Raw genomic sequence first — 23,394 nt, 5'->3', positions numbered from 1 at the left:
TGGAACCTCTGCTCAACCATTTCAACCACTTTGCAGTCATCTGAAAACCCTGACTACGTAGTCGCGGCGCAACCCATATCACGGCCATGGCCTTATCCGACGACGTTACCTCACAGCCAGCCCCCGCCGTAGATATGGCGAATAAGCAGATGAGAACTCCAATCCCCAAGCTCGAACCCCGTCGCCGGAGTGCTGCTCCCTCAAACCCCCTCCCTCGCCCAGAGACGCCCGCACTTCCGTCGCCGCCTGATCTATCAAACTTGTCGTTTGAGACCCCGTCTCGCAGAATCCTATCACCAAAGGACCATGAAATCTTCCTCGCCTCCCCGACATATGAGCTCATACTTGCCTTTGTCTTTGGCTTGTCGGAATCGGTTGTGGACACCCCTTCCTCCGCCGTCAACTTGGAGGATGTCAACCCCCCTGTCAAAGTTATCCTGAATATTCTCGACCGTGTTGAAACCCTTTTGAACCAGTCGCCACCCACAGAACAGGGCGGGTCACGATTTGGCAACAAAGCGTTCCGAGACTTCCTCGACCTCATCAAGGCGCAGGCGCCTGAATGGCACACTAAGCTCGGTATCGACTTATCCGGCGCCGGAGAGGAAGCTTCTACTTACCTGTTACAATCTTTCGGCAACAGGATGCGTATAGATTACGGTTCTGGCCACGAGCTGAACTTCATAGTCTGGTTGCTATGCCTATACCAGCTCCGCATCCTCAGTCGCGCCGACTTCAGGACGCTTGTACTCACCGTCTTTGGCAGATATCTGGAGGTCATGCGGCGAGTCCAGTTGACCTATTACCTTGAGCCAGCAGGCTCCCATGGCGTATGGGGTCTTGACGACTACCAGTTCCTCCCTTTCCTCTTCGGCGCATCGCAACTGCTGCACCATCCCTTCATTACTCCCCTCGCCATTCACCAGCAGCTCACCATTGAGGAGTTCGCCTCAGACTATCTCTACCTCGGACAGGTCAACTTTGTCAACACGACAAAGACGGTCAAGGGATTGCGGTGGCACAGCCCCATGCTTGACGACATATCCGCCGCCAAGTCCTGGACCAAAATCGAGGGCGGCATGCGCCGCATGTTTGTCGCCGAGGTGCTCCGGAAGCTGCCTGTGATGCAGCACTTCCTCTTTGGTTCGCTCGTCCCAGCCGAGGAGGGTATGAGCACCGAGGAGGCCCTCGGCATCGGGCACGAAGAAGATGAATCCGAAGGCGGCGAGCTGGCACTCGACGGGAAACCCAAGCACAAGCATCAGCACATCGGCTGGGGTGACTGTTGCGGTATCAAAGTTCCCAGCAGCGTTGCCGCCGCCGAGGAGATGAAGAAAAGGGGCTTAGGAGACACGCTGCGCAGGATACCGTTCGATTAGCCTAGCAGATTAGCAGTTGCAACATCTTACCCTACATCAGACAAAGTAGGCACACGCTCATTGTGATGCTGAAGCTCGAAATCTCACTAAATAAAGAAACTATGGTTGTGTATGTGATGAACTTGGTCAGTTGATCCACGTGCTCTCTCCCTCTCGCGATTCCCTTCGCTTGGCCATTCTCTAGCCACCCATTACATTATAATATCGGATAGTCCTCGTATGTATCCAGACCATGTGCATAAACAAACATAAGTACGAAAACAGGTGCGCCAAACTCATCTTGTCCAGAAACGCCCCTACTCAAGGCCGAGCGACTCAAGCCTCTCAATACCAGGGAGATGAGCCCACCGGCTGGACCTGGGGGAGCCGCACTCAATGTCGAACCAGATGTCGGGGTAGTAGTCGTCGACGGAATCGAGAGCGTAGGCAACGCTGCTACCGTACAGGTCGCATCGGGCAACGTTGAGATCACGCTCCGGATAGAAGCGGTAAGACTCGCAACCGTCGGTGGCATCCATGACGCTCTATCAAAGGTGATTAGCATCGATCATGACATTGATCAAAGTTACGGTGAAGACTTACATCGCAAAACTGGTAGCAGCCCTCGAGCGTGACCGGCACGCCCGGTGAGTTCTCAACAAAGCGAGCGAGGAAGTAGTTGCCGACGGGCTTGCCGTGAACACCGCAATGCAAGCTACCAGTCTCCGGCTTGCCGGTGGGGACACTCCCTTCGGAAACAGTCTTGGTAGGGGTCTCAACAACCGCTGGTTGCGAAGTCAAGCTCGCCACGCTGATAGGGGCAATTGATGTGTCGATGACACAGCCGCTCGTGCTGGATGGCAGCGGCTCCGTTACAGCATAGGTCGAGAAATAATTGGTGGCGCTGTAGGGCTGCGTAGAAGATCCAGACGCCACGTGGGACTCGGAAGACATTGATGCGGAGGACTGGCTAGCATAAGCTTGATCCGAGGGGCTGACTGTTGACTGCGTCTCGCTGAGGTGGACGTGGTCAGACGACTCAAGGCGCACAGTCGATTCGCTAAGGGTCACAACTTCGGTAGACTGGCCATATGGGAGGTTGTACGCGGAGCTTGGTTTCAGTGTCTCTGGTTCGCTGGTGGCTTTTGAAGATTCGGGGAACCTCTGGGATTCGCTTGTCGTGGCGTCGTCGTACGTATCCTCGTAGCCAGCCACATTGTAGCCCGCTCCATAGGCCGGAAGTGTCTCGTATGGGCTTGCGGTGACTTCGGTTTCGGATGTTAAGACGGTGCTAGAAGACATACTCGTCATCGTGGATTCGCTCGTCGTCACAATTCCAGAGGAATCTGTCGTAGAAACAATACTCGAGTAGTTGCTGTAGATACGTGCGGAGGAGGAGGAGGAGGAGGGATGCACGTTCAGCGTTGACACGGGCGGGCGGGGATCGTGCTCAGTATATTTGTTAGGGGCGTACTCGTTGGCAGCATACTCGTTGGCAGCATACTCCTGGGGGGCGTACTCGTTGGAGGCATACTCGTCAGGAGTGCGAGACGTGGAGGGCTTCGAGCTGTAGGACTGGGTCGTGGAGACATTGGCTGGGTGATAGAAGGTGATGGGGTGTCCCGTAGTTTCGGGGTACGAATGGGGAGCACCTGTTCCATACTCATGAGTCGATTGACGTGTCGTTGAGATATTGGCTGCTGGATAAGGTGGCGAAACTAGAGTGGTAGGCTCTGTGTAGATATCACCGGTTTCATACTGGCGGTCCGTGGTGGCGGTCGAGATGTTGGCAAGGTGGTACATCGAGGATGGACGAGTGTTATTCGCCGGATAAGGATAATTACTCGCATGTTCAAAGCCTGTCTTTTCTGTAGCCGTAGGCACATATGTGGCATTGTTCGAAGAGAAAGTTGTGGTGGTGGTGTTTCCGGGATAGGGGGCATAGTCATATTTCAGTGACGTGGTGGTTGTCGTTGAGACGTTGTGTGGCTGATACGGAGGGACTGTAGGTGCAGTGTGCTCTGGATAAGGATACTGCGTCTTGTTCTCGACTTTCGTCTGCGAAGCATGATCCTCGTAGCCCAGGGTGTTCGTGTTGGCGTATTCTGGACCACCTTCGGTGATATACTGAGTGACTTCCAGCGTGGTCGTGGAAACGAGGACATGACCCGGGCAGTCAGTCACATTGGGGTCCTTTTCAAGAACCGAAGGAACATTGTAGGCTGGCCCTGGTGGCGGCACGACATGCGTGGGTTCCGTTACCGAAGCTGTCGAATTGGTGCCATTGTAGTTGTGATCAGCCTGCCCTTGCAGATGTCGAGAATGCAGGGCGGCAGCCCACCTGCCGACACGTCCCTGGTGGCCATTATGATCTAAGGAGCCTAGACGCTGGCCTTTGTCGTGTTCTGCTGATTGTAGGGCACCTCCTGCCTCTGCCAGCAGGGCTGTAGTTGCGCCGAGCAGGACTGCGAAACGCATGGTGAAGGGCAGCTGTTGTGTGAAGGCCGTTGAGTCAAGCAGTCTAAGGGGGGTTGTATCAAGGGGCTTAAAGAGCAAGAGAAGAGAGTTCGAAGAGATGATCTAGTGAAAGGTTGCTTGTGTGCTTGGAGTACAGAGTTGGAGAAGCCATTGTGAAGTCAGGTATAGTCGTTCTTATATCGAAAGTTTGTCGGTGAGCCGCAAGATCGGAAGGGATTAATGACGACATGTTGAGATAACTAGGGCTATGTGAAGGGATTCTGAGGTACCTAGGAATCAATTCTAGCAAGATGGTTGACTCTGGTAAGGCATATGAGGGTGCAATATTGGGTCAGAAGGGAGAGGGAAGTCTGAGTGCCGAGCCGCCCTGCAAGGGACAGGTTAGAAACAACCACGAGGCACTAAGACCTCGGACCGGCAACCAGTGGATCAACGTCGTGACTTCTGCGGCGAGCACAGCGAAGACGAGGAAGAGGACTTGAGAGAATACTATTCCATTTCGTGTGATCCAATTTGATGTCTCGTCATGCTTAATTGCTCTATAAGCCGCCCCGTGAACCGTGCTAACGAATCATTCAGTCGGTGTCGTGCGGGAACAGAACGGAATGCAGAACACACACTAAATAACTGACTGTGAATGCCAAATCCAAGGTTGTTTCCCGTAATGCCTTAAGAGACGATGTAGGGAAAGGGTATCAAAAGCAAGGCCCCCAAACGCCGCGAGCACGAACCGCGCCATACTAATGCCAAATGCAAAGGAGAATCTTGACCGAACCACACAAACAAGCTGACACCGACCACAACATGCTGCCTTCACACATAATTTCAGCCGTCACAGTCAGTCTTGCTTGGGCTGTTGTCGCACCTCGGCTAATCCTCCCAAATCGTTTCCAGATCGAGATCGCCTCTTCTCTCTGCACCACAAACGCTCCAGCGCTTCCTCTTGTCACGAGATCCAAAACCAAGCGTCCTACCACGAGTTGGAACATCAAGACTGCTCCGCCCCTTGCCATCGGCCGTGTCAGAGCCTTCTTCGGCAGCTTCAGCATCAGCTTTCAGCTGTGCAATCCTCTCCGCTTCCATGGCGGCTTCCTCAGCGTCTGGCGAGTCGGGAATTGTCTCTAGGCTCGAGATGCTGGGGCTCCTCGATCGAGTGGACGTGGGTGTAGAAGGGACGGACGAAGATGGAAATGGCGTGAGCGTGCTGTAGCTATTATGCGAGATCTCGTAGGCCCGACCTAAGGGGGAGGAAGAGGAGGATGACGGCGTGGATGGAAGCATGGGCACAGCGGTAGTGGCCGAATGCCCATTGTAACGGAGTGGCGAGGAGGGCCGCCGATATCGGCTGGCAGCACTGGCCATCGAAGGCGCTGAGGATGATGGAACACTACCGAGAACGGGGGATAGGCTCCGTTCTGGCAAAGTCCGATCGTGGTCCAAGACGGAAGAGCGAACAGGAGAGGTCGGGAAAGCTTCGTCGACAGGCTTACGAGCGACTCGAACACGACTAGGAGACCCGGACGGGCTCGAAGGACGCAGCTGTGGAGTATAGAGGATGTGCCCTGAGCCGCTTACGCCAGGTAGGGACTGGGCGCGGGACATTTGTGGGGCAAGAGAGATGGCCGACCTCGACCTCTGATGAAATCCTGATAGCGGTGATGTTGTTCGAGGACGATAAGGCATCGCTGGCGATACGCTCCAGGTGGGAGAGTTCGGCGACGAGGGGTTGGGGTCGGTGGAGCGGCGGATCGTAGGGGGTTTCCTCAGTGGTTCAGTATCAAGAGAATGGAGAGTAGGAGGGCTCTGGAGCCGAAGTGATGGAACTGGAGATGACCGGAACTGCTCCAGGCTTTCCATCTCAGGCACAGGCTCCATGTCGACTGTTGCGGAGGTGCTGACGGACTCGACGGCTGTAGGAAGACATGAACGTATGGCCAGCGTTCGAGGGTCCGCAGATGTGGTGAAGGGTATTTCGGTAGGAAGAGTGAAGATGCGACTTGCTGCACCCGAGTGTTCACTGGAGCGGAGAACCGTGTATTTGGTGTTTGCCTGTAGTCTGGCCCAAGTTCGGAAATGATGAGGAGGTAGAGCTAGGAATTCGGATCTATTCGTGTGCTTGTGTTATGCTTGTCCTATGCCTAGGTCTCGGGCAAAGCTAGACTGCATCAGCACTCAGCACCAGGCATTCCTTGGGAGACCCTGAAGCTGGCCTTGCTTGACTCGCAGAGCAGCGTTGTTTGCTGGTGTATCGTGGCCGTTCCAGGTCCGGGAGGAGGGAGCTGGTCGAGTAGAGCGTTACTGGGCGGTGCTCAAGGAGTTCGGTTGTTCTCTGTCCTCGGACTGGTTCACTGAACAATTCATTGGTTTCGGTCTTCGTGTTGGCACTGATGAATCGTGCAGTGAATGTCGTGAGCCAGAGCCGGCCTGCAGCAATCCAGGTCCAGGAGTGCTTCAGGACGTCGTTGTCTCGAGGAGGAGAGGGGGGCTATTGGAGGGTTGAGAAGTGGAGGGTCGAGAGGATGCCAAGAGGAGGCCGGAGCCAGCAGCCAGGGGCCAGCGTCTGTGAAAGAGGGTTAGCGCAATGCAGGTCCCTCCAACATCCACTTGGCCCCTCCCATTACCTCCACTGGCGGGTAATAAACCCCAGTATTCCATTCCTCCCATCGTTGCCCGCCCCCGCCTCCCTTCTTGTCTGGCATCCCTTGAACTAGGCCTAACGCACTTGCCCGATACTTTGTTTCTCAAGCCAAGCGCCTGGAACTTCACTGTTCTTGAGAAAAGAAATCAATCCCGATTTGGACATTAGTCTGATATCTAGGTAGACGTATGCTTTCTCGTGTCCTGTTACAGGACACGAACCACGTCCATGTGCATTGTGAAAGTACCTTTCAGCAATTCGGACGCCTTATGTAAGGTGGATGGTAGTGCGCTGATAACCCCCCTGCATGATGTCAATGTCGCCGCAGTTTTGTTTTTAGCGCAAGTTGGCTCGGCATCCCTTGAACCCAAACTGCTTGCCCAGTTTGTCTTCACACGTATCGTTGTCTATGAGGGTGAGAGGTTAGTTTCTGACGTTAATCCCGAGACACACGGCATGCAACGACTACTGCGACGCCTGAACACCATGCCTATCGACAATAGCCAGATTAACGCTCTGGTCCTTGACTTCGATGGCACCATTACGAAGCAGGATACCATTTCCGTCTTAGCTTCTATCGGACAGACTTTCCAGCGACGACATCACCACAGCGTGAAGCAGCCGTGGGATTCTGTTGTAGAAGCTTATGGTCGGGATTTCCAAGACTACACCTCAACCTACGTTCCCGCTGCTGTTGATCGGACCACCCTGAGTGAGGAATTGAAATTTTTGCGAGGGTTTCGAGATATTGAAAGCGCTTCTTTTGGCCGAGTTGGAGATTCAGAAATCTTTTGCGGCATGAACAAAGAGGACTTTTCCATGGCTGGGCGTGAGGCACTCAGGGATGGAACGGTGCGTTTGCATGATGGGTTTTCAGAATTTATGACATGTGCAGCCCTTCAGAAGTGGCGCATTATGTCATCTCCGTCAACTGGTCCTCCTCTTTCATTCGTGGTGTCCTCTCTGGATTCCCTATCGACAAAATCATATCAAACGAGATACGCTCCGATGGCATAATTGTAGGACCAGGTATCCTGGGCCCGCCAAGCAAAGAGACGCTGCTGGCGACTTGCTTGGACAAAGCACACGCTCTAAAGGCACTAGTCGCGGAGCAGAATTTGGACATTGATAACATCGTCTACTTCGGAGATTCCGTATCGGATATCGAATGCTTGATCGCTGTCAAAGGGATCATAATGTCTGGCGGGCCCGACTCAAGCTTGATCAAGACTCTCACACGGACAGGTGTCACAGTACAACCGATAACATGCATTGACACGTCCGCAAATTTGGTTTGGGCTTCAGACTATCGAGAGATCATGTCAGCGGGACTCTTTCAGCTTGTGTGATATCAGCTTCTTTGGATGCACACATGGATGCCCAACTTGTTAGCACTCCTTCAGTGCGTTGTTTCATGACCACCGGATAAAGGCACCTCAGTTGATTGCGCCACTTAGAGCGGCTGTGCCTGGGTATTTACTAGGACCTCAAATAATAACAATGGCTATGTCAATCCTTTGTGTGTAGCGACCTAGCTTGTCCAGCATAGTATTAAAGTCTTTGATGAGCCATTGAACCCAGGCTCTCTTAATCTCCTACCCCGAACGCAACGATTATGCCCATACAGCCATGAACGAAACATACAAGCCACATTATCCATTCTTTAACACGAATGCTCAACATCTGCCCTCAATAGCTGCCTCATCCCGGAACAATGTGCTACTACCAAGGTACAGTGTATGGGTGCTTGCATTCCGATGTAGGGCGCAAAGTGGCCACATGCAGACAGCAACGCGAGTATCTCGCTGGCAGTGGCGAACCTGAGTGCACCCAGGAAGACCATCATGCCTTCCACCGCTTGAGGGTTTCACAGAAGTGTTTCAAGTGCGCCAAGCTTGACAGCACCAAACTTCGAGCGAGGCAACTCTTGGATTCCATGAAGGCCGACGTAGACAAGTGTGTTGCAGCCAGAGGCGGTGCCTGGGGCTCATCGAGGGAGTAGCGTGTAGCCTCAAGTACCAACAACGACAACAAGCAGATAAGGTACTGAATTGACCCCAGCAGGACTGGCTGGTCTATAAACGATGGTAACTTCTACTAAGATGTTCACCATATGTACGACTATCTAGACAAAACGTAGAAGTCTCCGAGGTCTCTTATAGCCTTCCATGCGACAAGCTTTACTCTCGTTCACATGCGTGAGAACTTTCAGATAATAAACCTATACTACACTTGGTAGATGTTGCCTGAAAATCCAATGGCGAAGCAACCCAGATTACTGACATGGTGCACGGCGCGTTACGATTTATCATGGGTTTTGTTGTTGGGCCCCTTGAGGAAACCAAATAGTGCTAGGTTGTGTACGAAAAAGCTGCACAAGACACATTCACCAATGCTAAGATCGCTTTGTGACAAGAAGGCGAGCATGCAGTTGCGAAATAAAATGACTGGATTGGGAAGGCCTCACGAGTATCCGAATTCATTACAGGACGTGTCATGCCTCCCAAGGCCTCATTCCTGTCTATTAACTACCCTTTACTACCCCTGGTGCCGCAGTCAAGAGCATACTGAGAGGAATCATCACCTCCTATCACGTAAGTACCACGTCCTCCATGTCCATATCGTCGTCGTCGTCTCCCACTGCGTCCGGCGCACTTTGGTCCAGTGCTTGGTTTTGAATGAGTTTGAACTCGGGTTTGATTTCCCACTCATTGGAATGAGGCCCTGACCTATTCATGACTGCGATTTTCTCTAGTTCTTGACGAAGATACGCTTCTGGCTGGTTGAAAGTTGCCTTAAGGACAGACATTTTCCAGTACTGGAATCTGTTGGTAAAAGCATCGAGAAGAGCCTCTCGTAATTCTGTCTCGTCCATACGAGTTGCCTTGTTGGCTGGCTTCTTCTGTTTGCTCGTCTTGACCGGATTCGTAGTTTTCTGCTTTGGTCAGCTGGGTCTCCCGGTTCATGAATGCCAGATGACTCACAACGAAAGAGCCGAATTTAGCCTGGGCAGCGGCTGAGCCCTGCTGAATCACCCCGCTGATCTGATAATGATCCACGATCTTCAGTGTATGCTTTGGCTTGTGTGCCTCCATCTGTTTGAGTTGCAGGATTGCCCTGCTCTCTTCGTTATCTACTGGTTTGCAGCCCATCTCGTACTGGATACGGGCCCTGATCTTTGTTTTTTCTTTAATACATTAGATATGTCCGTTGCCCAAAGAAGGAATAAAACAGGTAAGACTCACTTGGTATGGCCTTCCGATAGAAAGGCTGATAGCGAGCCTTTCTGTCGAAGGGCTTCCGTGCAGGCCTGTCAACTTTTGGTCGTAGCAGATGTGCTGGTATTCCGTTGTTCGCCGCGTCGTTTCTCGCTTTTGACTTCGCTTTGAAGCCGGGGAGGTCCTCCTCGGAGAAAACAAAGGTTCCCCGTGTGAGCTCTGGTCCCATCTCCAAGTCGTACTCCCTGGGCATAAGCTGGTGCCCTGCCAATTCAGAATTCAGGAGCATCCTGAAGCGATGCTATGGAGGGTCAGCAGTGGCAGCGAACGAAAATGGAAGCACAAGCTTACATCAACTCCTCCATCTGGTCGGATGACGTCCCATTGTCTCATGGTGCCAACCTCGATCTCCGCGTCCTCGGGAAGATTACTCCACGCGTCCCATATCTCTTTAGGAACTTTGGCTAGGTAGGCCTGGTTGAACGTGCCAGAAGCACCGCTTGCATCATAGAACTCTAGATCGCCGGCATCTTCATAGAGGTCGTCATCGTCAAGTGGTGTTGCAGACGGGGATGCCACGGCATCAGGGTCTGGCTTGATATACGGTTCGCTTTTAACCGGCGTGGGGTCGGCCATGATCGTTGTGTTGGAGCGTTGTCGAAGGTGCAGAAGGCGGCGAGTATGGGATCGCGCAGAGCTTTCGGGGAAAGTATTTGAGGGACGTTCTGTTTCCTCACAGTAGAGAGTAAATTCGGATATCTGTGCTTACCGACTGTTCTCGGGTCCTGGCGGGTGTACAAAGGATTGAAGTTCAAAGAGATCACAGCCTTGAGGAGCTTCTTTGTGAGGTCATGTTCCTACCGGCATTACACATAGTCGTGGTCCTCGAGCTGTTGTAGGTACACTACGCGATGATTGGCTTAGAGAAGGACAACGGACCCATATATGCACAAACAGTCCCCACCCCTCCGACGAGCGCACTAAGATAAGATAGCAGGTTCGACCTCATGATATAGGTATTCCTGGAGCAGCGGCCAGAACCTTGACCTACAAGCAAACGCAGCCGGCAAGACTCCAATAGGCTTCACGAGGTGACTCTCCAAGCGCCACAATATGAAGAATCGTTAAACCTGATGGCTTCAGATTGATGCCGTATTCTCCTCATACCACCTCTCGATCTTGGTCTTCCGATTCCATTCCAGCTTCCAATACATATCACTAGAAGCTTAATCATTTACGATTACAACTCATTTCAACGTAATACTTCAAGCTAGTGCAGCTATCCATGCAGCAAAGTGAGTACTCTGTGCTGTCCTTGAACCCGTGATCTCAACGCCTTCTTCTGTTTTCTCGGCTCTATTCGCTAACGTTATAGTCACTGCCCTGACAGTGCCTGTACCGACCTGCATTCGCGAAGTGCTCAATTCCTATTCACCTCTGTGCTGATTCTCAGAATCGTCAACCTTCCGAGGAGCGCACAAATATACGCTCTCGAAAACCATCAAGGTGGGAGACACATAGGTCTACCCAGTCACTATGCCGCCTCCCAAGTCATTAGCCGAGCTATGCCTCGAAGCTTGTCAGAAGCATATAAGCCAACTGACAAGCTTCGGCGATGGCGACTTTCTGCTACCTCCGCATTATGTTCGCGATTTGCTTTCGAGGATATGGGATCCTGCTCAATTACGCACGATCGAGATCAACTCCCCACAGGTTGCCACTACTGAAGCCTGGCAGCGCCTGATAGCAAAGGAATTTCCAGTTGAAAGTCGGGACAAAAATTACTTCCCCAAAAACCCAACCAAGTGGTACAAAATTTACGAGAAATACACAATGGAGCGTCAACTTTCCCGGCAAGAGGCTGAGGAACAATTGCGCCGCCAATTCCAGGGTCTCCAAGACAAGAAGGAATCTCGTGTCAGCAGGCTTGTTGACGACCCAAAATTTCTGCCGCGACCTCCAAAGACCGGCCGGACCTTTGGGACAAGTGCGCGTCCTGGCGGGAGAGATGCACCAAGCACCCTCCGTTTTGGCGGTGGTACTCGCACCAAGATGAACACTGGCGCCGGCGTGCTACGTAAGGCTCGTCGACAGGCTGCAGAACATCACCTCAAGCTTGGGGGCGTTTTAGCCAGACCAGTGAGCAGGGCTCCGACAGGCACAGTCATAAGAGCACCTGTCGGGATGGTCAACGCTCATCGAATCGCCGCTCAGCCAGCATTCAGAGCCCGTTCTTCACTTCAGCAGAACGCGGCCGACATTCGGGAATCCAGCAGGCCCAACCCAAAGGCCAATTTCATCTCGGACTCATCAGATAACGAACTCTGGAGCGAAGACGAACAGAATGACGAACAGCCCCGTCAAGACAAACGGGTGAAACCTGATGTGGCCGCTCGGAGTTACAAAACTCCACATATAACGTCCTCAAGCGCCTCTTCACAACCAGCAAAGCGCCCCGGGCTTCTCTCGAATGCGCCCAAGTCTAAGGCCAAAACAACAACATCCGCAGAAGATCAATCGAAGTCGACATCATCCCGCAACACGCGCCATAGCGACTCGACAGGCGCACAGGCGAAGCCGACGCGCCCAGCTCGGAATATCCCAGCACAGAGCCTAGGCAGAGATGATCCTCTGCCGGTGAGTGACTCTCGGAAATCACCGCCGCAGTCACGCTCGAAGGCAACGTCTCCGACCCCTAGTAATCAGCAGTATATCTCTACAGCAACCAAGAAGCGAAAGGCAGTCGATATATTTATGCCTAAGAAGCGTCGATAATGCGAAGGTGCATTCCTCATTGGATTCTTCGGATTGGTTACGACATCCAGGCAGTATTTGGGCTAAGGTGTCTCTGTATAGAATAGGGTTGGGAGCATGGCGTTAGGATGGTAGATACCTGGACCTAGGGTGGCTAAATGCGATTGTTTCTATGTCTGCAGTCTGCGCCAATAAATGAGACATCATTTCACTAGTGACGCTGGATTTCGGAGCACTCGAGCAACTACTCTTTGACCAGCTTCCTCGGTCGTCAAGTGGTGCAGCAGAACGATTGGCATGGTCATGATTACCCAAATGCAGCCCCTGCAGTCCACGGCAGTTGAGACTTTCTTGACGCCGCGTAAATACCCATGACACCGAGCTCGATGACGCCGGCCTTATTTATGTGTGCGTAGCGGTCTGTTGCACGCAGGATCACCTCTAAATGGACCACCAGTGGCATGATGTTTGTTTGTGGTTTATGTTTCCCAGGACCTTCAAGACCATCCGACCGAATGTATTATTTTCCGCCCATGGCAGCTCCGCCGCGGAGTGCCAGAACAAGATGAAGGGTCGCACCAGCCTCGAGACCGTATTCGGATGCTGACTTGTCGTCAACCCTGCACTCGGTCAGATGTTCAAATTTCTTGAAATATGGATGTTCAAGAAGCTGGTTAGGACCTACATCTGCTTGCCACCGAAGATGAGGCGCTGTTGAACCGGCGGTATTCCCTCCTTCTCCTCTACCTTCTCCTTGATCTGCGAGACCTGCGCAAGTAAAGTCAGCGGACAGTGGTGCTACTGATTCAGGGACCACAAACAAACCTTGTATTCATTTTCAATGTCCAGCTCAATCTCCTTGCCCGTGAGCGTTCGGACCCTGTGTCGCAGCCGTCAATCAAGGGGCTGAATAGAGGGTTGAGTCGGGGAGTCTTTCGTACTTGATGAGCATCTTGGTTGCAGCCTACGGTCGAAAAAGTCGGTAGAACGGACGCAGAGAGGAAGATGTCTTACACAACTATTCTCTGAGTCGATGATCGGTGAAGTACCTGCTAGGTATCAAGGTATTCGAAGGCAAGCTAAATAGGTAGTTATGTAGAAGGAGCTCTACCATCCACCAGACTTGATAGAAGGTCGCTGCCTTCTGGTGGGGGCGGGGTTCTCCCGGCCCGCCCCAGCACCTGTGAGTGGGTCATCGACCCAAGCTCGGAGGCTTGCTAGCGTTCGTGATCGTCAGCGGCCTGTCAAGCCTGGACCTGATGCCGACAGACCGTGATCGGTTGAATGCATGGGGTGAAGATTAACTATTTACCTCAGTTACTAGAGATCGCAGTCGCAACATATCAGGCAGCACCAATAACATGCCAGTATGCGTTACATCTAGCTCTCAAAGCAACAGTCATGTTGAATTTCTCCGGGTTCTCCGTACATTATGAGCCAACGGGGGAAGTAGTCCTAATGACCTCCTTCTGCAAATGAGAAGCTTCAAGCAGATGCTAACGATGGGCTCAAGGAGTGAGATGCGTGAGAGGGGAGTTGAGAGCGGCGGCGGCATGCTGTAGCCCTTCGCACTATAAGGTTGGGCTTGGGTGAGAATATCAAGTATAGTAGAGATGGACTCGGCGTATGATCCTAGGATCAGCCCTTAAGGCTGTTCATTAATGGGAGTATAGTACAGGTTAGCCAGATCGGCTTTGGTGTAGTACAGTGGAGATTTAGCATCCTAGAGAATCGGTGGCGATGAGAAGCCCCATGTGCTCTACTTCTTTTCCACATTCTCAAAGACATTGAGACCTAGACCCTCAGAGTCTAGCAGAAGCCTGTTCTTTCCGCCAGATTCCTGCATCTGCTGGGCGATGAAACGAGCGTTCTCGATCTTCTTCAGCTCGACGTAGGCCTTGTTCTTTCTGATGGCGTCACCAATCAGCTCAGCTGACCGCGCCTCACCCTGTGCCTTGACGACCATAGCCTGCTTTTCCTGGCGAGCCTTGTCGACGATGAAAGCAGCCCTTTGGGCTTCTTGCTGTGCAACCTGCTTGGCCTCTACAGCCGCAGTGAACTCTGGCGAGAAGGCGAGATGCTACAGGCCACGTCAGTACTGAGGTACTGATATATGGGGGGAAAGGACCAACCGTAAGGGACACATCGTCAAGAAGGATATTGAATCGAGCTGCCCTCCTCGACAGGTTCTCGCGAACAAGCTTGGCGACCATCTCTCGCTGAGTGATCAGCTGGCTCGCGTTGAACTGCGCGACGACACTCTTCAAGACCTCATTCACGATTGAAGGAAGCACCCTTTCGTCATAATCCGTGCCAAGAGTGCGATAAATCTGCGGCAGAGCGTTGATTTCCGGTCGGGACAGCACTCGGCATGTAATGTTGACCATCTGCAGATCCTTGGTACCGGTCAAGGAAGCGACGCTCCTCGGCTTCGCGCGGACATCATATACAACCGGCGTTTCGAGCCAGGGAAGCATCAAATGTGTGCCTGGTGTAACAAAGATGAGTAAAGGGACACAAGTTCAGGAACTTGAGGCTCGGATGACACGGATCTTAACTATACCTTCGTTGTAGATATCCTTGCCGACGCCGCTAATTCTCCGGTATTTGATGGCTCTCTGGCCACCATCGACGTTGAAGATCGCGTTCTGAGCAAAAAAGGCAGTGCCTGCTAGGGCAATCATAGCCCCGACGCCCATACCAACACCTCGAGGTCCTCCAGGCATACCACCTCCGCCTCGTCGCTGAGTCTGCTGCGCTACGGCGCGGAGACGCTGGTAGGCCTCCTCCATTGGGTTCTTTCCGCCGGACATGATGAAAGTCGATCTCGGGATCGCCTGCGTAGATCTGCTTTTCGCGTGGCCGAGAAGGGGTCGGAAGGGTTCGATCGGAATCAAAAGATGACAGCTGGTTGCATGGAGCACAGAGCTGGTCGCGAAGCTCCGAAGAAAACGGAAGACGGCATCGACCTCAGGTGTCGAAGCAAAGCGCACGGACCGCAGCGCAGCATTACCTCAGCACTGTGCGCCAGTACTCTCCCTCACACTCATCAGCGGCCCACCACTTGAAGCCTGTCTCCAGGGTCATGCTCACGAGTCTAGTTACCTTGTCGAGGGTATATCGAGGCACAACAGGTTTACTAGCGAGATCTCGCATCTATTCGAAAGACTGGACACGCCCCATCACTGAGACGTATACATTTCGTCTTCGTCATTTGCGCCGCACTGAATTTGGTCGAATGCGAAAGTTCTCGACAAGCCCCTCACAACTATGTCGTCTCAAACCGCAGCACAGGCCAATCCAAGGAAGCAGCAAGGTGCGTGATTCGAAAACGTGATGGACCGTCTGACTGACGTGGTTCCGACTTAGAACTGCAAAATCAGTACACTGTCTACAAGAACACACTGCAGCAGATTGCACAGAAGATCGGTGATGTAGAGCAGGAGGCTGAGGAACACAAGTACGTTGCCACAATTCTTTTTCGTATTCAGGTCGATCTTTTCGTTCGGTCGGGCCTTTGTATCCACGAAGACTTCTGTGCGCAACTGCGAGCGTCTTCTTCCTACCAAGGCTCCTCCCACGTCTTGTACTCTTGACCGCCCTACCCTCACCGACCCTCTAACCATACTGCAGGCTGGTTCTTGAAACTCTGCAGCCGTTGTCAGGAGACCGCAAGGCATTCCGTCTTATCAACGGTGTTTTGATGGAACAGACGGTTCAAGATGTTATGCCTGCGCTCAAGACTAATTCCGAGGGCTTGAAGAAGGTCCTCGAAGACCTTGTGAAGCAGTACAAAACGAAACAAGATGAGTTGGAGAAATGGAAGGTGTGTATGGTCCCCCTCACGACACCCGGAACTTGTTTTAACAAGTTCTACAGAAGAAGCACAATATTCAAGTCGTCCAGTCGTGAGATCAGGCCGATTACCTGTGCGAATAAAAGACTAATTGCCTGGGAGGTAACTTTTGTACGAGCGCAAAGTCACAGACAACTTTTATCAATACCAGCGGCTATGTAGCTTTTCACCGTTGTATTCTACCGCTGAGACAGATCGGGTATGCTACAGCGGATTTGACCACCGCGTTATATGATCTCGGCATGGCAAGGAGATGCGGTAGCGAGCCTGCAGCGATATCATGTTGCTGCCCAGTGCTGTGCATTTGTTCCAGCAAAAGACTCGAAATCCAGATCTTTCGAATCAAACCGTAGTGTGTCAGTATAGCACAGGGCCCAGCACAGGGCCCTTGCGGAGCGTGCAATGACGGCGAATCCACATGTGGACTGCCTTGACCACAGTGACCCCCAAGGCTGAGGGTTTCCAGATTCGTTACCAGAGAATGACGGTGTTTGGAATCGTCAGAGGGTAAAGTTGTTCATTGCCACAAAGTTCGAGCCTTCGATGCATGTGTGCCCGGTTGGTTGTTGTGTGTGAGTGACTGATGCCTAACGTGGCTGGCGAGGCATGCCGGGGCGAGCTCGGTCAGGGCTGATGGTGCCTCTGTGTTGTCTGTAATCTAGGCGCAGGCCAACGCACAATTATGCAACCTTTTCGGCGTTCACCCATGCGCCTTACTTCCGACGCTGGATGTGCAATGCTCTGCAGCGCAGCAAACAGTATGTCAGGGCGGTCTGTGTGAGGAGGCAAAGCTATTGGCTCCCGAATAAAGGGGCCTAACGTGCGTAAGTGATGCATGCAAGGACGCCAATACAATAGCCTGGTTTGAACGGCCAACAACTGGCGGATCCGTAGTGGTGGACAGTCAGACGGGAGACGTTGAACCTGTCCATAGCAATGACAGTTGAATAGTCTGGTCGACCGGCGTTCATCCTGCAAACAGCCCCTCGAACAGTCATTTCAGTGAAGTGTTTTATATGCGCATCCAGATCCCATGTGCCTTGACCCCCCCTGCTTGTTTGCAGACCACCTGATAAACGGACAGATGCTATCGATATTGATCCAGCTTTCGTTGGTCGATCCTGATGCTAGGCGTTGGCAATGCAACATGGATTCGGATCGCAGGCTTCTCATCCTGTACTCACTTGCCAAGGTCGGCATCGGACAGCCATGGGGTCTTCCGTGGGGTCCGCGCCTAAACTCTGCACCTCACCAGGTAGGTAACCTGCAGGAGGAGCTCACCGCTCGCCACAGGACATATGAATTGATGTACGACATAACGTGATCTTGACGTTACGGTCGACATTCAGCACGCTCACGTAGCATTCTCGAATTGATGAGAATAAATCTGTGCTCTGATTTTTCTTTTATTTTAGTTTGTTTTGCCATGACGAGTGATGGATTTTGTTGCACCCGTCAGGCTTGGACGGGGATGAGAGATTCACAAACCCAGTTGAAACGCGAGATGGGACGTCATCCCACTGTCTCTGTCAATGAGCTCCCAAGAGTGGCCAAGTCCTAGGTGGGAGGTGTCGCTGTTAATTAGGGGCGGGCCTCTGTCTGTTGGCCAGGGTCCCGAAGGTAGATACAGTTAGGTAGGTACCTTGCCTGCGCTTTTGCGCTGCTCCTTGTGGTGTCGCATTCAGCCGCGTGTTAGTGACTGCCCAGTCCCTGCGTGGCTAATAGGTACCTCATTGAGAACGGAGGCGACATGTAGTGGGGAAGGTACTTTACAGCTCACTTAATCTCGCGCAATGCAGAGGTACTGCAAGTGCTCAACACATGAGCCAGCCTAAAAAGATACTTCCCTACACCAGCCATGTTTACATGCGTTATCTGCTGTTCCCTTTTTCCCTTTGTTGACGACCTTCCCTGCAAGCGCAAGGCGCTCCTGCTTCCATGTCATTCACCTGCTTCGAGTCCCAATCCACTTCACGTTCTCCCTCCTGCAACACCCCACGTTCTTGCAGCCATCGATACGAGTGCCCGGCATCCCAGGTGTATCTCCCTTGCGACATTGACCGAACAACGCAGGAACCCAACGCCCAAAAGTTACAGCCCAAGCATCTGGGCGCCCAAGCCATCAAACAACCAAGTGACTACACAGCCAGGCGACCGCCTTGATGACCTGGCGCCAACAGTAGAGGTACGCATGAGGGTCACTCCCGCTTGCCCGTGCCGGCCTTGCCTTTCTGACACGCCATTGCAGCCCGTATACCCAGTCATCCCGCCCTCGCAGGCAACAGCCCGATCCCCGGTGTAACCCGCGCAACTGCCCGAAGCCGCACCCATAGCACCCATTTGCCGACACCGCGCTCACGTCACAGCCCACTCAACTGGTCTCAGCCTGTCAAGATTAATCTGTCACGCGGTCTGCCCACCTCCGCCTCGTCATCGCGCACCTGCTACCCCAGGTTTCTTGCGACCAAACCATACTTAGCGTCTGCCTTCCTTGGAAGATATCCTCCTGTGCCTTCACGCGTCCCCAGCGGCCTGTCACGATCCACGAGCACCATTCGCGATTCGTCACAACCCTAGCTCAAGATCTAAAGAGGGGCTAGCACCGTAGGATTTGACGCAGGTGTGCAGCTAAGCCGCAAAACTTGCAAGGCTTACCGTCTCCTGCAACGTGTCAAGGAACACATCATCCAGCCCGTTGTGCGATCCGCGAGACCCAAGTAATTACCAGGACGCCAGCAACCGCTGCAGGTAGCCAAATATGTCGGACTCCCCCCAATCTGCTTCGAAGGATGTCGACCAAGGTGTACCGTCACCCGACGAGGAAGGACAAATGAACGACCCCCAAGACCCACACTCTGGCGGGCTCACCTATGAGTTTGAGGTAAAAGAGCAAGACAGGTGGTTGCCCATAGCCAATGGTAAGTCTTCTGTCCCTGGTCTCCACGCGGGATGTGTATAGCTCTGGACAGCGCCAAACCAAGCATACCCATCTTTGCTGCCTTCCGTTCCTGTGAACGATCGATTCGAGTATCACTCTTTTCGCCACTTTTTGAGCCCTCGGCCGGCTTTCGGCTCATCCCACGAGTAGCAAGAGGCTAGCCAGCGGCTCACGTCGGACTTGCCCATGTCTCGCGATTCGCCTCTCCAACTGCCGGATGCGCCGTGCATTTCTAGGAACGACGACGAGCGCTATGAGGAACTTGATGCTAATATTCGTAACTTTGCTCCAGTCGCCCGAATCATGAAGAACGCTCTGCCTGAAAATGCCAAAATCGCAAAAGAGGCCAAAGAATGCATGCAAGAGTGTGTCAGCGAGTTCATCTCCTTCATCACCAGCGAAGGTAGGTCCTGCTTCTCTACCAGTGGCATGCAAAACAGACGACTGACCGATTACCCAGCTTCCGAGAAGTGTCACCAGGAGAAACGCAAGACAGTCAATGGTGAGGACATTTTGTTTGCCATGACATCGCTCGGCTTTGAAAATTATGCCGAGGCGCTCAAAATCTATCTCTCGAAGTATCGCGAAGTAAGTCTCAACGTGTGTTCCCGCCGATTTGTGACGTGCTAATCGATAAAAGCAACAATCTCAGACAAACAGAGGCGAGGGTGGACAGGGTGCACGCCCTAGCAGTGCCTATGGCGGCCAGCCTCCCACAGGTGCTGGCAGCTTCCAGGCTGAGGCTTCCGGTAACATTTTGGGCGCGCAACCCGGAGAAGGCGGTGCGGATGCCTCAAACTACATGTATCCTCCGCAGTCCGGCCACAATGGTGCTGGAGCTGGCGAGGGCTACTAAGCTGTCTTTGTGTGGGGGTTTGTCAATGCTTGTGGACTATGAAGTCGGGTAAAATCAGTCCCTGACATGTGTCTGACTGTGTACAAGTGAACGGGGCAGCGAATGCTATCATGAGATATGTGCAACAGGCGTGTTTGGGAAATAGAAGCTATTCAGTGTGACATGGCGATGTCAACAATCAGGAGCAGTAGTGAGTCGCTCGGTTGTGACAAGCGTGGAGACGCATTTGACAGACGTACATATGCTGGCTGGAGTTCCTAATCATCAGACATGTCTAAACAGGTCAAATGGCCCAGGTCGGGCATCACTTCCTCAGTCAAAACCTAGGCGCCTCGCTTCAACGACATCTGATCACCTGCCAACGATATACCTTGCTCGGGCTATTCAGGAATGATTTCGTCAGAGGCTGAGCAAACCACCAGTCTCGCACCTTGATATGGTAGTCCCGCCCATCCAGCTAATCTTAAGAGGCGGTACGACATGCATGAATGGCAAAATTCGTGCTTACCCCAATTTTTACTGTTTTTCAGTTTGCTGGAGGGACGAGGGGGGCTGGCTCTAATGGAGATTGCGACGGCAATGTCTATATGAGAAGAAAAGGCCGTCTTTGGTTCAAACGAGTCCTGACCTGACACTGGCGGATAGAATACCAATGTCAGAGACAATGCAATCATCGGAACTCTTATCGATAAGCCAGGCAATGAGGGTGGGCCCATACAGGAGCCACCTTGACATGGGATGGCCCGTGCCATGGTTTCGTCAGACCCTCGCCTTTCCTTCCCTCTTCCTTCCCCACCTGCGAGTCGGGGGGTGTCCGAAGAAAACCGAAAAAATCCCCAGACTTTCTTTCGGCGCCTCGTTTAAAGTGCACGAGAGATCGTTCATTTGCCTTGCGCCAACCACATATTACCCTGATGGTATCACCCCGAATGAGCGACTCCCAGACTACCACGTTTTACATGGAAGATATCAGCCGTTCGTCCTAGATCCCTCGCCCGTCTCTCCAACCTGAGGGTCTGCACCCATCAGCCTAGCGCCTATCATGCGACCTTTCACCTCCAGCGCGAGGCAACGGGCCGGCGCTCCCTCCACATCAGCGACCCCTACGAAGGGTATCCTTCGACCACCCTCTATTCTCGGACGTCGAAAGAGCGAACACGCTGGTCTCGATTCCGACCTGGCCGACCCACCATCGAGTCCCACCAAACGACGCAAGGTATTCATCGACGAGCTGAATAACAAGGTGATTGAGTTCGGTGATAGATCTCTCGACGAAGTCAACATGGAGGTTCGAAAAGCTCTAGAAGAGCATCTGATGGGCGAGGATAGCGACTATGACAACCTGAAGGAGATTTTCGCCAACGACAAGCGCAAGTCGCCGTCCGACTTGGGGGGCGACAGCGTCGTGAAGCCGCAAGAGCTTAAGCTGTACATCTTAGCTTTGACGAATTGTGTGCCACTGCTCAAGAACCGGGCTTGTAACGGACTTGTGCGCAATGTTCTCCAAGTGTCATGGCTCGGTCGAGATGAGAACTTTTACAAGGTCTACCTCCAGCTCATGGCGGCATTGGTCAGCGCTCAGGGCTCCTACCTATCCATTGTTCTGTCCACCATGATGGAAAAGTTCTCACACTCCAGTTCAGCCGACTGGAGCATACCCGAGTATCCTTCAGTAACGAGAGAAGCCATGCGTGAGAGATTGCACGGCGCATTGCGGTATCTTCTCAAGATGTTCCCGGCTGCAACACCGGTTCTACGAACACTGATCAGTGCCAAATTCCCCTTTGCCGACGATCCTCAACGAGCCCACGTCGCATACGTTAAGAATCTTCTGGCGCTCAAGGAATACGCAACGGAACTCGATTTGGATATCGTTGATCTTATCCTGCAACGGCTGGTGGCTATCGACGTTCAGATGCAGGTCGACCTCGAAGATCTAGACGACGAACTGACGGCGTCAGTCGCATACGCTCTGGGCAAGTCATCAAACACTGGGTCTTGGGAGGGTGATGAGATGGACCTGGGCGAAGTCCAAGACGACGATGACGACGACGACGAGTCTGTCGATAGTGACGATTCAGATGTTGATGATCAAGAGGCCAAGGCACGAACCGTCAAGAGCAATGTTGAGAAACTGGACGCCATCCTCGACACACTCTTTGAGTATTACACCCCGCACTTTGCCGACCCTGACTCGGACGACGCCTATTACGAATATGCTCTACTGGTCCAGTCATTCGGCAAGTTTGTGTTGCCGACGTATAAGTCAAGACATACCCAATTCTTGCTCTTCCACTTTGGGCAGCTCTCAGAAAGACTACGCGATACATTTGTGGGATCATTGATGCACATCTTTACCGAACAGAACCGACCAGCTTTCGTACGACAAGCCGCAGCCACATATCTTGCTGGGTTTGTGGCAAGGGGAGCTCACGTACCGGGAGACTTGGTTCGGACCATCTTCAATCTCTTACTGGCACGAATGAAGTCGTACAGGTTGAGGCACGATGCGCAGTCACGAGGGCCCGATATGAAGCGACATCAAATATACTACTCGATGGCACAGGCCATATTGTACGTATACTGCTTCCGTTGGAAGGACTTGGTCGTTTCAGTTCCAGAACACGTCGATCCGGAAGATGCATCGTCTTATCTAGGCCACGAGCTTGAGTGGATCCACGGCCTGAAGGAAGAGCTTGCGAGCCACGTATACTGCCGGATGAACCCTCTCAAGATCTGCTCGCCTGCTATAGTGGACGAGTTTGCCACCCTCGCGCACAAGCTGGGACTCATGTACATATTCCCCCGCCTCGCGGAGAACCAACGTCTCCGACTCTCGCAGTTTGTTTCTGATACATACGGCAACGGAGGTGCGTTGCGAGACACGGGCGGTGCGCAAGGGGAAGAGGCCCACCAACTGGACCCATACTTCCCTTTCGATCCCTACCAACTGCCCGTCAGTAAACGTTGGGTCCATGGCGATTACGTGCAGTACGAGGCTGTGCCTGGGCTCAACATGACGGCGGAGAACGACAGCAGCGATGAAGAAGACGAGGACGACGAGCCGGATACGGATGTTGACGAAGATACGGCGACGGCCAGTGAAAACGAAGACGAGGACTGAGCGGCGACTTCAGCCAAGGGTCAGCGAATAAGATGAGGATAGGCGAGACAATTGCACCAGCACCAGCACGGGCAGGCAGGCGTTGGGTGGACCCGTACACCACACACAGGTCACTCGTCGTTCATGGCGTGGGCGACTGACAGACCCCTCCCCAGCAAGGCGTTTCGGGGTTTG

At 52.9% G+C, this 23,394-nt stretch overlaps 8 protein-coding genes across 8 annotated transcripts; 5 read left to right on the top strand and 3 right to left on the bottom strand.

Moving 5' to 3' along the window:
- Positions 1–86: 86 nt before the first annotated feature.
- On the top strand, positions 87–1,379 carry PPP2R4_2 (Serine/threonine-protein phosphatase 2A activator; the record flags this gene model as incomplete). The annotated part of the gene is made up of 1 exon (XM_028643449.1): positions 87–1,379. One exon carries the CDS (start codon positions 87–89, stop codon positions 1,377–1,379), a length of 1,293 nt encoding a protein of 430 aa, XP_028492994.1.
- A 296-nt stretch (positions 1,380–1,675) lies between these two features.
- On the bottom strand, positions 1,676–5,438 carry D7B24_009373 (uncharacterized protein; the record flags this gene model as incomplete). The annotated part of the gene is made up of 3 exons (XM_028643448.1): positions 1,676–1,903; positions 1,962–3,938; positions 4,764–5,438. The coding sequence occupies 3 exons, from the start codon at positions 5,436–5,438 to the stop codon at positions 1,676–1,678; spliced, it is 2,880 nt and encodes a 959-aa protein (XP_028492993.1).
- Positions 5,439–9,064: 3,626 nt separating this feature from the next.
- D7B24_009372 (uncharacterized protein) lies at positions 9,065–10,328 on the bottom strand (the record flags this gene model as incomplete). The annotated part of the gene is made up of 4 exons (XM_028643447.1): positions 9,065–9,409; positions 9,459–9,661; positions 9,720–9,993; positions 10,044–10,328. 4 exons carry the CDS (start codon positions 10,326–10,328, stop codon positions 9,065–9,067), a joined length of 1,107 nt encoding a protein of 368 aa, XP_028492992.1.
- Positions 10,329–11,228: 900 nt separating this feature from the next.
- D7B24_009371 (uncharacterized protein) lies at positions 11,229–12,467 on the top strand (the record flags this gene model as incomplete). Its single annotated transcript, XM_028643446.1, has 1 exon — positions 11,229–12,467. The coding sequence occupies one exon, from the start codon at positions 11,229–11,231 to the stop codon at positions 12,465–12,467; it is 1,239 nt and encodes a 412-aa protein (XP_028492991.1).
- A 1,738-nt stretch (positions 12,468–14,205) lies between these two features.
- On the bottom strand, positions 14,206–15,259 carry PHB2 (prohibitin subunit; the record flags this gene model as incomplete). The annotated part of the gene is made up of 3 exons (XM_028643445.1): positions 14,206–14,526; positions 14,579–14,934; positions 15,010–15,259. 3 exons carry the CDS (start codon positions 15,257–15,259, stop codon positions 14,206–14,208), a joined length of 927 nt encoding a protein of 308 aa, XP_028492990.1.
- A 457-nt stretch (positions 15,260–15,716) lies between these two features.
- Positions 15,717–16,358, top strand: D7B24_009369 (uncharacterized protein; the record flags this gene model as incomplete). Its single annotated transcript, XM_028643444.1, has 4 exons — positions 15,717–15,762; positions 15,816–15,906; positions 16,080–16,272; positions 16,326–16,358. 4 exons carry the CDS (start codon positions 15,717–15,719, stop codon positions 16,356–16,358), a joined length of 363 nt encoding a protein of 120 aa, XP_028492989.1.
- A 2,702-nt stretch (positions 16,359–19,060) lies between these two features.
- HAP3 (transcriptional activator hap3) lies at positions 19,061–20,096 on the top strand (the record flags this gene model as incomplete). Its single annotated transcript, XM_028643443.1, has 4 exons — positions 19,061–19,220; positions 19,533–19,643; positions 19,701–19,828; positions 19,881–20,096. 4 exons carry the CDS (start codon positions 19,061–19,063, stop codon positions 20,094–20,096), a joined length of 615 nt encoding a protein of 204 aa, XP_028492988.1.
- A 1,042-nt stretch (positions 20,097–21,138) lies between these two features.
- Positions 21,139–23,220, top strand: RRN3 (DNA independent RNA polymerase I transcription factor; the record flags this gene model as incomplete). Its single annotated transcript, XM_028643442.1, has 1 exon — positions 21,139–23,220. The coding sequence occupies one exon, from the start codon at positions 21,139–21,141 to the stop codon at positions 23,218–23,220; it is 2,082 nt and encodes a 693-aa protein (XP_028492987.1).
- Between the last annotated feature and the right edge of the window lie 174 nt (positions 23,221–23,394).

This window comes from Verticillium nonalfalfae (genome assembly GCF_003724135.2).
Source record: "Verticillium nonalfalfae strain VnAa140/NRRL 66861 chromosome Unknown scaffold_92, whole genome shotgun sequence".
Taxonomy (NCBI): domain Eukaryota; kingdom Fungi; phylum Ascomycota; class Sordariomycetes; order Glomerellales; family Plectosphaerellaceae; genus Verticillium; species Verticillium nonalfalfae.
Note: the sequence above shows the minus strand (reverse complement) of the source record. Positions and strands in the feature narration are given on the sequence as shown.